Below are 14,774 nucleotides of genomic sequence, written 5' to 3'. Positions count from 1 at the left end.
ATGGGCTGCCTCGTGCATAATGTAGATTTATGGCTTCATGTATATGTATATCAGCAAAGTCATTTTCTGTTGATCCAGTTTACAAAACTTTTTCCAAGTCAAGAGTTATATCGTCCCCAAACTGAAGATGCTTTTTCAAAGAGAAATGTTCTTGTCTTCCTGAGACAAAATGTTCAGATTTGGAACCTGCTGTGCTCTCTGCTCCAATGAACTGCGAGAACAATCTTGGCCAAAGGCAAAAGTATAACAAATCAAAGATTTCCCGTTAATAACTTTAACCTTTCCGAGATTAATAGATCCAGATCAAAGCCAAATCACAGTCAAATAAATAAAGTTCCATATTAAAGATGTTCCAACACTCAGCAGAGCAAGTTTATTTATTTATTTCATTAACACATGTACAACATACTGTAACAGTCACCCTCTTTTACTCTCTCTCTGTGACTTTCCCTCCCGGCATGGATTATTAGAACAATATTAATTTCACAACACTTCAGTATTACGTGGTGAGTGATTATTCAAATTTCAATGTTAAAAGCACTTGTGGTTTAAGAAAATTAGTGTCATCTCAGCCCACGAGTTTGTTTTGTCTGTCCAGATTTTCTTTTCAACTTGTCATATGAAATGGAACAGCAGAGTTCATTCCCCCCCGGCATTTGCAAATGACTGAACATTTTGCGTGCATCGTATTGTGCTTCATTTACCTAAACACTTAAAGAGAAGAGCATTTTAAAACTGGAAACAACACAATAGAGGTCAAGACCAGCACTGCTACTGCTGGTTCCTGCAAGGTGATCTTTCCAATTATTACTTTTTTTGTTTTAATCTCCTTGTATTTCATTTGCTAACAAGCCTGTTTGCATCCATGACCATTTTTGTCCACTTGTTCAAGTAAAAGCGTTAAAGGAAAAATAGCTTTTGCCACAACAATGACGTCCCCCTGATGAGAACACAGCCACAGAGATAAATAACAAGGAGAGATTTGCTAAAGATAGACAAACAATTCCTGAAAGACACTCCACAGGATAGCATTCCTTCTTGTTTTCATTATATCGTCCTTAATGCAGTGCAAAGATCTGACAAGAATTCACCAATAAATTAAGTTCATGTGCAGTATGGTTTTCACGTCCATCATCAGCACACACAGGTCAAGGTAAGGGTGCTGGTAGACTCCGGTCCTACATGAGCACGCAGCTTTTGGCCCGGTCCTTTCTAATGGCGGGTGGGTGCTCATGAATCTCAGTCCGGGGCGGCTGCTGGGAGACCCGCTTGAGGCCGCGACGTGAGCCTGCACGTTTGAGCTGAGGTCGATGGATGTGGGACACGGACGACAGGGTGGTGACGTGGAAAACGTCACGGACGCTGTTCTCAGAATACTTTGAGGTGCACTCCGCGTAGGCCACGGCACCGATCTGCCTCGCCAAATTAGTACCCTGGAGACAGAAAAATAAGTGAAGACTTAATAGTAGTAATTGATTCTTTTAGACCACTTGACAATGAATCAAGTTGAAAATAAAACATTGATAAATTATGACCTTTTTTTAGATGGCAAACATGGCCTGTTTACAGCCTTTTAGTTCTGTTTTTGGTCCCCACCAACTCCTGAGGGAAATATCTGGCTCTTTAGCTGCTAAATGCTCCACTGTGTTCCCCAGCTAGTTCCTAACTGTGTCTATTTGCCATTACATGTAGGTAGGTGCTTGTTGCTGCTGCAGAATAGGCTGATGAGAATACTGAACGGAAACAGTAAATTTGGGGGTGTTGTGAAACCAAAACAATTAGCTTAACGACCCTAAAAGCTCCACAGAGAGGTAAAATGAGTCATTAGTAATGACCGTGTACGACCACTGTTTCAGTTTTCAGCATTATATGCAGCTTTAAAATTCAAACAGCATGTTCCAATTTGTTTTTGTTTGCAGGTGACTCACCTGGAGAGCTGCTGAGAGCTAGTACTTACTGTAAGAGCTGCGGCAAACCAATTGTGTGTATGCGCGTTGCATTTTTTAATGAAAACCTCTGGAAAGCTTGTGTAATTCAAAATTAAAAACGCCATACAGGACTAACGGTGGACCCTCTCTACAAGTGTATTCGCATCACCATTTGTTAGAAGCTGTTACTTTATCCCTACCGTACCCGTTTGTAGATGTCAAACCCAACATGTACAATAAAGACTCCCCACTTAATAAAAGCCTGCTCTCTCTATAAGGTATAATAGCAAGCTGGGGCACACTCGAAGCTAAGATCCTCCACAGAGCTATGAAGTATTCAAGGCCTATCTGTGCAACTGTAAAACCTGAGTGTAAAAGCTCAGCTTATTCCCAGAAGTGGTTGGCAGCATCTTAAATCTGAACCGCTTGACCTTAAAATGATGTATACTTGTTCCCCTACAATGCTGACTCTGTCCTTGGTGTATCTTGTAATAACTTTAAGATAAATAAGATTTTGTGCTGCTTTAATCAATACCTCTTTAGGTCTTATAAACGGCACTTCTATTCTTTTCCCTTCTCGCTGCCTCTCTCTCATTGCATTCTTTCTTTTTGGGTTGGATTCATCAACTTCTTTGGCATGTAGATGTAGAGATATGATTCATCCTCTATGAAAAATATCAAAGGCTTGAGCTGTGCTAGCAGAAAGAGAACGGCTGCATTATTATTATTATCATTATTTGTTGCATTAATGGAAACGCTCCAACAGTTCAAGTCCCCATTTTGACGCCCTTAAGCCGATTACAGCAGTTGTCACACACTTCTTGTACGGTTCATTCTGGTGAATGCACTTCCCCCTGGGTATCGCATCAGTTGGTCAAGTACACGTCCTTTGTATGGGGCTGTAAGTACAACTCCAGCTATAGTCAGCCTGTGCTCCATTTTCAATCTTTTTCTGTTATATTGATCTAGTCTGACCACAGTGTTTCACAGTTGTTTCGCCGCAGAAGTACTGTGCTTGCTGTGTTTTTATGGGGGGGGCTCTCTTGTGCAATACTACAAAGCCTCAGAAGCTTGCTGATTGTTGCCTTGCTGATTGTTCACATTGATAATTAAATTAAAAGACATGCCTTTCAGACGGTTTCCATGCAGTAAAATTGGACGAACATGAGAGTAAACAAAACAAGACGAGCTTTAGGACGATTATTTCAAGGGTTCTTCAATATAGAGCTTCGCTGAACAACTACAATTTAAATCAGGACAAACGAGGTGAAAGTGGCCTATCAGAGTTAAAAAATTGTTGCTGGGAAAAAAACATTTGCTGTGATCAAAGGTTTCTGTTAATTTGGAGATAAATCCCTTTGTGCAAAGAAACTAATCCGAGATCTTGATAGACCAATTCTGATGACGTTACTGACAGGAAAATGAGGGAGGTTACCTTTGCTTTATTGGTGGGATGGGAAAATATTAATATGTTGACAAAAGGCTGCCAAGAAGTGGGAATTTAAATTTACATGAAAATAGGCTATTAAAATTCATGCATGCCACTGTTCATCGCTCTAAGACACAAACAAAACAATTGTGTTATCGCACATCCTGCTGTTTGTCTCCGTATTCGCTCAGTCCCAGCTCTTTTATACTCCTTGTGTTTCTATATTTGTGGAAGTTATGATCTGAAACAAATGTCACGCTACGAATTCATTTTCAGAAGTTTTGTTTATGTGCACAAGGGAACAAAGTAATGGGTGTCGTGTCTGGGATGATCCTATTAAATGTACGTAAATCAGTGTTCCTATATAGGCAAATGAAAATCGCTGCAGTGGAAAATGACTGTACATTTAAAATGTCGTGCATGATCCAAATATAATAATGTGAAATAAATTGAATACAATTCAGTTCTTGAGACACATTAGTAGGAACAAAAGTTAATTTCAAGCTAGGTTTCATACTCTTGGGCTTAACTTCTCACCTGTTCGTGGGTGACGGGAATGAGTCTGTGTTTGGAAAGCTCTCTCAAGACGTTGAGGTCCGTCCTCATGTCCAACTTGCAGCCAACCAGCACCACTTTGGCATTGGGACAGAACTCCTGCGTCTCACCCTGCCACTGCGTATCAACACACAAATACAGTACAGATGAGTGCACGAAATAAAATAAACGAAATATGGGTCGATGTGAAGATAAAACACTGTTTGGACACCTGAACGTTACATTCTCTTTTCAAAACCATGAACGCTCTTCTGTTATTATAGCCTTTACTCTTCTGGGATTTTCACAAGATTTTGGTGTCTGGCTGCAGGGATTTGTTCCCATTCAACCAGAGGAGAGTAGGTGGTGTCAGCCAGTGATGTTGAGGGATAAGGCTTGCAATTGGTGTTCGATTTTATCCAAAACTGCTGGATGGGTTTAAAGTCAGGGCTCTGAGCTTTCACACTAAACTGGGGATGGAGAAAGCTTTAAGCTTAACTTTTTCTAAAATGTCCTCATGTTGTAGCATTAAGATTTCCCGTGACGAAGTAACGAAGAGGCAGAGTGAAAACCCTGTAGGTCTGTGTGACTTGTAACTGTGTTATCCAGATAAAGTTTATTATTTATGATCATTATTATTATTGTGTCACATCGGAGCTGCCGATCTAAGATCCCTTCAACTTCAATAACTGCTTAAAGACTAACTTAACATGCCGTGAGAATCTTCTTTTTGCTGACACCGCCCAAGCTTGACACGGACGGTGGTGACAACACTCACTCGAGTTACTCTTATAAACTGTTATCACAAATACAACGTGACATTCATTCATTTTCCATAAGCGCTTATTCTTACAGGGTGAGCCCAGCTGACATTGGGCGGGGTAAACCACCAATTCATCACAGGGCTTCACAACCATTCATGCTTACATTCACACCTACAGGCATTTTAGACTCACCGATTAAACTCTTTGGACTGTGGCACGAAGCTGGAATACAACCAGCTGGTGGGTTAAAACCCAGAAAAACTTTTTGAGTATGGGCCAAAATGTGCCATCAGATATCGAAAACTTTGGCTCTTTAGTTATTTAATATTTATTTTGATAAAGTGCTTTAAGATCTTGGCTATAACTTCTTTAAAAAAAGGGTTTTGCAGAAAGATCTCACACCTTTATATCCCTTAGTGTGATGTATCACCAAAAAAAGTGTTGTTTTGGTGTGCGTACCAAACTCCAGGTTATCATATCCGAAACCAGTATAAGCCCTTGTTATAGTGGAATATGTAGTATCACACCTAAAAAGCATTAACAGCATCATTTTCTGAAATATAAAACTTTTTATTCAATGCAAAACTGTGTAAACCTTAAAGAATCACGCAATGTTGCATATTATGAATATTAATTCTGCCTTAATAACTCAATGTTTTGAAAAATCTCGGCTCAAACTAACGGATAAATCGCTATGTGTTTGTTTCTGATAAGCAAATCGCTATTGCATGTCTAAGCATTAAAGACGGACAAACACTGGCATGATCCGTTAGGCTCTGAGCTCTGCGTACGGCAGCACTCTACATCCTAAAATGGTTATTTGGCGTAACAATTTTCAGACATAAAAACTGAATCAGAGTAGAACGGATGAGACATAAATAGCGAAACAATATAGCTGCTTTGTTAGCTACTACAACATGAGTCTCATGGGCGTAAATTCTGGAAGAAGACAGAGAGACAGAGATAGACAATACTCGTTACAGAGCGTGGACATGACTCAAACTATTAAATTCCTTCCCTCTATCGCTGTCTTTCTCCCTGCAACTCCAGTCATTATCTACTCACACCATGGCACTGGCAACCACTTTGCACAGTTGCTCCATTTGTTCTTCCTTACAAAGAGATCTTTTCTCCTGGATGTCTGTGTTGCTGCTGTTTAAGGGCTCCAGTGTGTTGTGCTGTTGTGCAGAGTGAGCTGTTGCCTTTCAATAGGCCCCTCCGCCGAACAGGGTGCAGCTGGTGAATAGCAGCAATTTAGATGAGTCACAAAGGACCCATATGAAGAGCGGCGTATTGTTTGCGTTAATGTTGAAGAAGTGGCGAAAGTTTTGTCCCCGGATAAAGAGCAGAATGCAAGCTGTCGGAGCAGAGAGTCTGGTACATCAAAAGAGTGAAAGGGAGGCCGGGTGTTTTTAAAAACTTCAGCTGGCAATTCAGTTTGAAAATATAAGTGCATTTTAGGTGACTGCAATTTTAAAATACATCAGAACCACTTGGGAAATGCTACAGCAGTCACTGGAGGACACTGAAGTCATGTCCTTAGTCATATTTCTGGAGATTTAGGGGCTTTAATGGCCTGAGGAGGAACATTAGATGATACACGTGTTGGATTTTTAAGACTATACTTATTCATTCTAGCAGCACGGCTCCAGGGTGGGCAATTATCGGATGGATTACCATTACATTTTGTACAAACATTCATGGTTTCCGGATGAGTTTGGTGATTCCTTCATATTTCCTCCAGCACTGTTTTTAAGCAAAATGACTCCAGCATGCAGAGCACACAGTGTAGAACCCAGACATCCCCTGCTCCCATCGCAGACACTGATCTTTCGGACTATATACTGTATATGGGATAGGGGTAGAAAAATGTACTGTATATTTATTTTTGTGGCTTTGTTGTGGTGTATAATGTATTTATTCATTTATTTAAGTGAGGCTACGTACAAACTGTGGCAAGAAATTTCCCTAGAAAGTGCAATAAAGTATCTATCTATTGGTTTTGTAATAACTTTTCTAAACCTTTAACTTTCATCAAGTAAATATCACATCATCCAATACTTTGGTTTAGGGCTATTTAGCATGCTGAACTAAGATGGTGAACAGACATGTAAACCTTGTGAGCCTCACAGAGCTGCTAACACTGTATGTACACGCTTGGTCTGGTTTAAATCTTAAAATTTAAATAAAAAAAAATGAAATTAGATTCTTTGCCACAGTTATATACTTAACTGTACATGGCAGGCTTTGAAACAACATTTAGAAGAAAACTTTGCAAAAAACATAATTTAATAGTTAGAGGAGTTAGAATTTTGCTATTTGTTAAATCTATTTAAATCTATATTTAAATCTATTTTTCTAATTTTGTTTAGTTTTTTCGGTGGCAAGTCAATATTTAATATTTTCTGAGTTGCACTGAAAGAGATTCGTCATCTTTTCTAAATGACCGGCCTCAGCTCCGTCTGTCATGGGTTTGAGTTTGTTGTTTTGTGTTTCCTGTTTTATTTTTACTCTCTCCTCTCCACGTCATGTGTATCTTCATTTCCTGTCTTTATTGTCTTTTTTTTTCCACCAGTTTTTTATTCTGTTCATTAGTTTCACCAGCTGTCTACTTGTCTGTTTTTTTATTTCTGAGGTCGTACTGTGTCTGTTGGCCAGTACTATGTCCTGTGTCCTGTGTTCATTTTGCAGGTTCTGTTTAAGATCATTAGTTGTCTGTTCCTCGGTCCCATGTTCCATCTCCTGTTCTGGATTTTTGTTTCTATTGACTTCTGATTTATTCCCAGTTTGCTGGTTTGTTATTTTAAGTTACCTTTTTTTCACGACCTTTTAAGTCTATATATGGATCTTCTTCTAATCTGATTCCTTAAACTAAAATGTGACCCGTGTTACTAAACTCGTGATGTAGGTTGTGCCCAAATGTTGCTGATGTGCTGCATATACCCAATGACCCCACGGTTCTTTATTCAGCTACACCAAAACAATAGTTGCCAAAAACCTGTGATTACAATTACAGACCCTTGCATCATCAGCCAGCACCTGTTATTTTAACATTGTGTGTGTCTGTCTGCCATTGTGCTTGTGGTTATTGTACAGCTTCTGGTGCTCATAATGAAAGACGGGGGATGTGGATTAAGAATGCTGTAGGTTGCAGTCCTGAAGGTTGAATGTAAAGAGACGGCTTTCATAATCTACAACATTTCCTTCATAGATAACCTGATATTTCAATCGTAACAGGACGGGAAGACGGGATAGTGATAGAAAGCAGAAGATGCAGGAACGCTGGCAGGCTGCAAGTCAGAAAGTTCTGAAAAAAAAAGAAAAGGTGAGAAAATGTTGCCAGACGTAAAAAAAAAAAAAAAAAGGTTGAAGCGCTAAAAAGAGAAAAAAAAGGTGATAACCGTGTAGAGACCGGGATAACATCTTAGGTTGGGTAATGCTCTAACATGGGAGATTTGAATGAGCATTTGAGGAAAGATTGGACCGGAGAGAACAAAGGATACGAAAAGGGAAAAGGGAAGCGATAAGAGAATCAAGGGGTATTTTTGTAGCTTAGCAATACTGTGAAAGAATAGGCCCCTCTTCAAGGAAAATTGGAGGGCGCAGGACTTGGTTAGGCCTGTCAGAAGTGACAGAAGCAAAAGTGCTATGTGCTGCAAGAGCCTTAATTTAGAATAGAAGCTTGCAGACGGCAAAAAAAAACAAAAAAACATACCAAAGTAAATGGAAACAAGACACATTGCTGCACTTAAGCACTTGAATTTGATAGGACAGGGGGCGGCGTTTAGCTCAAGTTGGTAGAGCAGCCGCCCCATGTACGAAGGCTCAGTCCTCGCTGTGGAAGCCCAGGGTTCATCTCTATCAAAATAAAGCTTGAAAAGGCCAAAAAAAATAATCTTAAATAAATAAAAGATTTGATAGGATAAGTTTGTGTGGGTGTTTTTGTCTCTAAACTTTGAATAGACTGACCCCTCAACATGTCACTTTGGCATCCCGTGCATGCATTGTCAGATCAGTTCATTCACCGCTATTACTAAGGTCATCTAATAGGGTCAGAGTTCAAGTTAGTTCTCAAGTGGACCCCCTGTAGATGTGAGAATTTGTTCGACATAAAAGATAAGCGTTTTGTCTTGAATTGATGATGTCATTGGGGAGCGATGGTGCCGACTGCAGGAATGTCGGTGGACTAAAAGGTCAAACGCCCCGACGCATTTGATGTTCACAGCTCACATGTGTTCATTAGCAGTGAAAACGTCTTGAAAGAAGTTTACAACACTCTATCTTGTTATGAGACAATTACAGCCTTAAAGGAGAGATTTGGATTTGAATACTAATAAAGTTATTAATCACTGCAAACATTCCTCTGTGGCTACATCTTAAGAAATGGAAGATGAAAATCCGTAGTCCTTGTTTGCCCAAAAATGCCTTCTGAAGTTTAACCACAGCTAATTTGAGGCTTCAGCAGTCTGAGTTAACCGACTTTGATTGATATTTTTTTTTTTCAAAATAAGTCTGTTTAGCGTATGCATGACTTCACCCACAGGTTTCCGAGGAGCCTTTGTAAAGCTCAGAAGCTCTGTCCGCCTCCATGTCGCTCGTCTTGCCGCTTCCACCTCTTGGCTAATCTAAAAATTGGTCAAGACGTGGCTCATCGGCAGACCTGAGGCAGGCTGCATGGTGCCTGGGTGCTCAAATAAGCCACCTGTAATGGTTCCCACCTCAATTGAAGCGGCCACACTGTTAATTATGCATAACTTTGTCATGAAATCAGCTATAGAGACCAAACCAGGCTGCAAACCTGTTTATTTCTGCTGTGAAGTTGGACATTTTAACATGGGGGCTTCTGGAAATTGACTCGTTCTTCACAGCCATGGAGGTTGCCACTTGGTAATTACCAATTTTTTCCATGGACAGCTACAGTGGAGGGCTACACAGCCTGGATGCCACAGCTTTGGCTGTGTCAATATTTTCAACACTAAACAACTGACTGGCACAGTTAGCAGCCTAAAATGAGACAGCTAGAGAGAGAGATATTTCCAACAGGAGGTGGTAGAGACCAAAAACAGAGTTAAAACAGAATAAACATTGGATTTACATTTGACTGGTGGCCAGCAACACAACTGCAAATGAATATTAATGCTGCTTCTCAACTGCTGAATATGTAAATAGGAATATGTTTGCCTACAAGTTCACCATATCAACTTTAGGTGATGATATGTCGTAGTTCACAACTTCTTTTTGTGTCCCAAAAAAGTTATTTCAGGTTCAAGAAGGCATTTTGTTACAGCGACTGTATATCGTGCACCCCATTTCTTATAAAGGCATCACTTCCTGTCCACTATAGCGGGTAGAAATGATTACAGCGACTCATAACTCTCTTTGTGTGCACGTCATGCAAGTATTTTAGTAAGCTAGAAAACGTCAGAGCCTATCCTTTAAGGCTGCTTTGTTGTCTGCTGACAACAAACAATTAAACGGGACACTTTCGCACTTCTGTTAATGTGATACTGACCTTTTTCAGCACACTGTCCAGTGTCTCTGGACGGCTGATGTCAAAGCAGATGAGCACAGCGTCTGAGTCAGGATAAGCCAACGGCCGCACATTGTCATAGTAGGCTGAACCTGTGGGGGAAAAAAGAAAACACACACACACAGACATGACCAACGTTTCCAGGTGGATTATGTGTAATTTAGTTACTTTGCCGAAGAGTTAACTTTTATTTTTTATCACAAAGTGAGTCATTACAGAGCACCTTTAGCAATAATAACTATGATTAAGTGTAATTACCATGAACTAAGCCATTCTGCAGGTGACAATGAGTGGGTGTGATTCATTGCTTTCGAAACGAACAGCAGCGGGGCCTCATCCACAACCCCTGGTCTGTGCGTCTGTCAGTGTTGAATAAGCCGACAAGACAGACGTGTGACAGTGATATAATGAGTGGCTCACACAAAGCGTCACCTGGTATTTCAGAATGGCATTTTTTTTTTTTTTTGCCGGGGGGCCCGGACTGAATTGAGCATTGTGACCTGGGTAAGGGGACACATTCCTATGCAGAGGGGACAACATTCCCTCACCATTTCCCTCATTGTCTCCGCCACCGACACTACATGCTTTTGTCACCACACACAGAGTGCTTTGGCAACTCCACAAAAATGCGTTCGACAGAAAATTCCCATAGAATCCGACTGAATCGGAGCCGCTGTTGCACGTATGGCGCAAACACAATCCATGATGTTTGTGCGACTCACACGTACGTATGAGTTATTTTTAAACTTTCAGTTTGAAAAAATACTGAAGGAGACTGCATGCTCATATCTAGTGTCTTCAGGTTGTTCAATTAACTGTTTGAATATGCAATATATATATATATATATATATATATATTATATATATATATATATATATATATATATATTATTATATATATATATATATATATATATATTAATTGACTCATCCTGCAAGAAAGTTATCAATCAAATCCCTCAGGTCTAGTGTCTCCACACTAAATCACATTACAGAAGCTAAAGATGCTCTAACTCACTTTCTAAATAATATACTACAATTAGCACCTGGGAGAAAAATATAAATATGCATATAATATAAAATATACTGAAATAGAATATGGAAAATATTCAGGATTTTAGCAGTTAAATTAAAATGAATCAAAACTAATAATATGGATGGCCAAATCTATAAGGAAAACAAAACAAAAAAACATTTTTCTTTAAGCTACCAAGTCATTTTGAATTTTGTTTACACACCCAGAGGGCAATATATAGGTACAATATATGTGCCCTCCCAAAAAAAGTAAGTATGTTGACCCTAATTTACGTCTGGCCCCACAGCAAAACGTGTTTCTGCACGTGTGTGCACAAAAAAAGGCCACTGCTCTCAGGTGTCACACACACTGTATTCACACACACACACACACACACACACACATTTTCCCTTTTGTGCTTTGGCATTTTCTAGATGCAGATCAAGGACACATAAAATGGGGATGATTAATTCAATAAAAGGTGAAAGGGGGGGAGGAGAGAGTGAAAGTGTTTCTGACGCTCTCCCATAAACCACCCGTTGATCTCCATCAGCGAACCGACAGCTGCAGCTCAGCTTCACACCGTCGGCTCCACCTCTGCATCAAGTGGCAGCTGTGATGAACCGTAGCGCTAAAAAAGTTTGAGTCTTTGTCTCCCTGTTAAAAATCCACTGCAGTTGCTCCTCTCTTTAGCGTCTAGACATTTGTCTTTGAATGCCACAGCAGTAGCTCTGCCTTTGGTGTAAAACAAGAGATGTTCCTCAGCCCACCTGAAGCCATGCAAACTGTATTTATGAAATACTGCTGGCCTAATCTGGGCAGTATGATGGCGTGCTGTAAAAGAAGCCATTTGCAGAGCTGCTTAGTAAGCACTTTTGCAAGTACACCAGGTCTATGTAGGCTACAGCTATGCAGAGTAATGTCTTTTGGTCAGCTGCTATCATTAGAACTCGTGCCGACTATTGCAAAAATAACAAATGATGTCTTTTCCCTCACACCTAAAAAAAAAAATGTACAGAGACAACCAACATAATATAAATTAGTTGTTTTAAAATTACTTTGAATTCATTATATGACTGACTGACTTGTAGCTGTGGTCAAGATGGTCAACTGAGACTTTTTGCTTGTTTTGGCAAAGTGTTTTGTGACAGAGTCAGTGTATGTCAGCTGGTAAGTAACAAGAAATTGTAGTCTGGGAATGCCAAAGATAATTTGCATGCCATAGTTTTCCTTGAAAAAGCATTTATTTTGAAAATGTAAAGGAACATCGGCAGACGTGAGGTGGGCTGAATGACGCCTGGGTGCTCAAACAAGGCATCTGTAACAGCACCTACCTGTCATCATCAAAATCCAAACAACAGTACACCTACATGAGAAAGAAACTGCCCGATTCATATGTGTGGAAGTCACCACGACCCAGTCAGTCGTCCCTGCTGGCTTACTTGAACTCACAATGTCTCTGTTGGTGATTCAGGACCTCCCTCAACACAATCTTACGGCTTCCATAAGCTTGTAAACTCGCTATGGGGTTAACCAGCTTGCAGTCTTCTCTGTCTTCCTTTGGTGGTAAGCATGCATGACTGCACGTTTCTATGGACAAATAAAAGGGACCCACAGATAAAAAAAACAATGCTCCATAGCGCTATTAGTGGTCAGAAACTGCAGAGTGTACCTTTAAATTGTTTAAATTAACAACAGATCTCATAAATGTTCAACCACAGAAGGAATATATTTGGTTTTGACATTTTTATATATTTTCTTTAGAGAAAAAGGCTGAAAAGAAATGTGAATCAACAAAGGTTAACCGGTTTTCCGGTGTTCTCAGTATAATTAGGTTTCTCCCAAAGTTTTTCAAAGAAAAGAAACATGGCAGGATGCCGGGTAATTATAATGAAACTCCATTATGCTTTCACGTCATTTTAAAAAGACATTTTTTACACAACCTCATTCAACCCTTTTGCGTCTTTTCAAGCAGAAATAATGAAGTCGGAAATCTATTCTGGTTTTTATAAAAGTAAGGAGACATAACAGAGTTAGATAACGTCATGGCTGATATTACATAAACTGAGCAACACAAACTGTCCAGGGAGCTGATCAGGCGGCGTACTGTACTGTGCAACTGTCACTGCATCAGGGGAGAGTGATCTCCTGCAGGCGGGTAACCAGGGATCAGTCCAATCAACACAAACATCTCCGATCTCCCAGTTATCTAACGCAGCTGTCTGATACCTACTCTTACTTCGACTAGCCGCCCATCGAAACAACACAAGCTGTTTGTTTAGCCACTTGTCCATTGAGCTCTGCTGATTGCTTTTCTCTGGCGTATTCAGTTAGCTGGTGCTCTTCAGCAGTAATATAGTTGTCTGTTGTTCTGCCAAGTGCTCCTCTGTTTAGTCTACCTACCCCTGCCAAAATAAACAAGAATCAAGACTCCCCTGAGATTCAAGTCTCTCCACTTAAGTCCTTCTTCACCTCCTCTCATCAGCGGTGTCATCAAGCATCCCGACAGCACACTGGAGGCTGTGCAGATGTTACAGATGTTTCCTAAAGGAAGTTGCATACATTTTGGGAAACGCACGCTTGCATGAGTTCAAGATGATGAAAAGATCGATAACACTCTGCTGTCTGCAGCTATAATCAATGTTTCCATATTAACCGTGGATCACGTGTCTACTTCCACGTGAAAGAGGTTGCCCATAGTGATGATCCCACATTAATTATCACCCGACTCCGTCGGCTCTACAGAGTGTTTTAATGTCTCTTGGCATTTTAGTGTTTTTTCTGGCCTATGACTTTAACATTTAGCATTTTCAGCCGCAGAAAGCAGCTGTTTACTGTGTTTGAAAAGTTCTAATAAACTCACTGTACACTACCTACTCAGCACTAAATGGCAGACAGCTAGATATTTTCCTTTAGGAGCTGGTGGACAGCAAAATAGAGCTAAAACAAGAGCGGATATTGGCACGACTCTAAATAAATACTGGTGTTACTCGGCCTAATAAGCTGAGTAAGCTCAGTATTGTCATATCAGTAAGATATTTCATCATTCGGTCGTGTAAAAAACGCCAATTTGTGCTGACTACAGTCGTCCCTCACTATAACGCGGTTCACCTTCGCGGCCTCGCTGTTTCGCCGATTTTTTTTTTTGTGTACTTTTGCATTCTTTTTTTTTACAGCGTACTGTATAGTATGAACGCGCATTGTGTTCTGCGTCCTGATTGGCTAAGGGAGTACTGTAGAAAATGCGTTGTATGTTGTGCACTCGGAAAAAAACACCTGCACCAAGGCCTTCAGAGGAAAAAAGAGGCACCGTCAGAGGAACTGTGAAATACGGTTTCATTTACTAATACAGTATTGTACTTATTTTTGTAAAATCTGCGAAGGTTTGAACTTTGAGAGTGTTTAAATAAGAGAGAAATGTGAGAAAATGTTCATGCCTGTCTGAGAAAAGTGTATAAAAGTGCGTGGTTAGGGGTTTTACGGCCTTAAAACATGTATGATAATTGTAAAAAATAAAGCTGATTACTTCGCAGATTTCGTCTATTGCGGGTTATTTTTAGAACGATAAACGAGG

At 40.1% G+C, this 14,774-nt stretch overlaps 1 protein-coding gene across 1 annotated transcript in view; it reads right to left on the bottom strand.

Moving 5' to 3' along the window:
- Positions 1–355: 355 nt before the first annotated feature.
- LOC104930973 (rho-related GTP-binding protein RhoN) overlaps positions 356–14,774 on the bottom strand; it is a 30,685-nt gene continuing 16,266 nt past the window's right edge. The window contains exons 3-5 of the mRNA XM_019264735.2: positions 10,168–10,277; positions 3,895–4,029; positions 356–1,433 (exon numbers count right to left, since the gene is read on the bottom strand). Coding sequence (XP_019120280.2) covers positions 1,179–1,433; positions 3,895–4,029; positions 10,168–10,277 — 500 coding nt within the window. The 3' untranslated portion in view covers positions 356–1,178. The remainder of the gene's footprint in view (positions 1,434–3,894; positions 4,030–10,167; positions 10,278–14,774) is intronic.

This window comes from Larimichthys crocea, chromosome XVI (assembly GCF_000972845.2).
Source record: "Larimichthys crocea isolate SSNF chromosome XVI, L_crocea_2.0, whole genome shotgun sequence".
In the NCBI taxonomy this organism is placed as follows: domain Eukaryota; kingdom Metazoa; phylum Chordata; class Actinopteri; family Sciaenidae; genus Larimichthys; species Larimichthys crocea.
The sequence above is the reverse complement of the archived record's forward strand: the minus strand, read 5'-3'. Positions and strand labels throughout refer to the sequence as shown.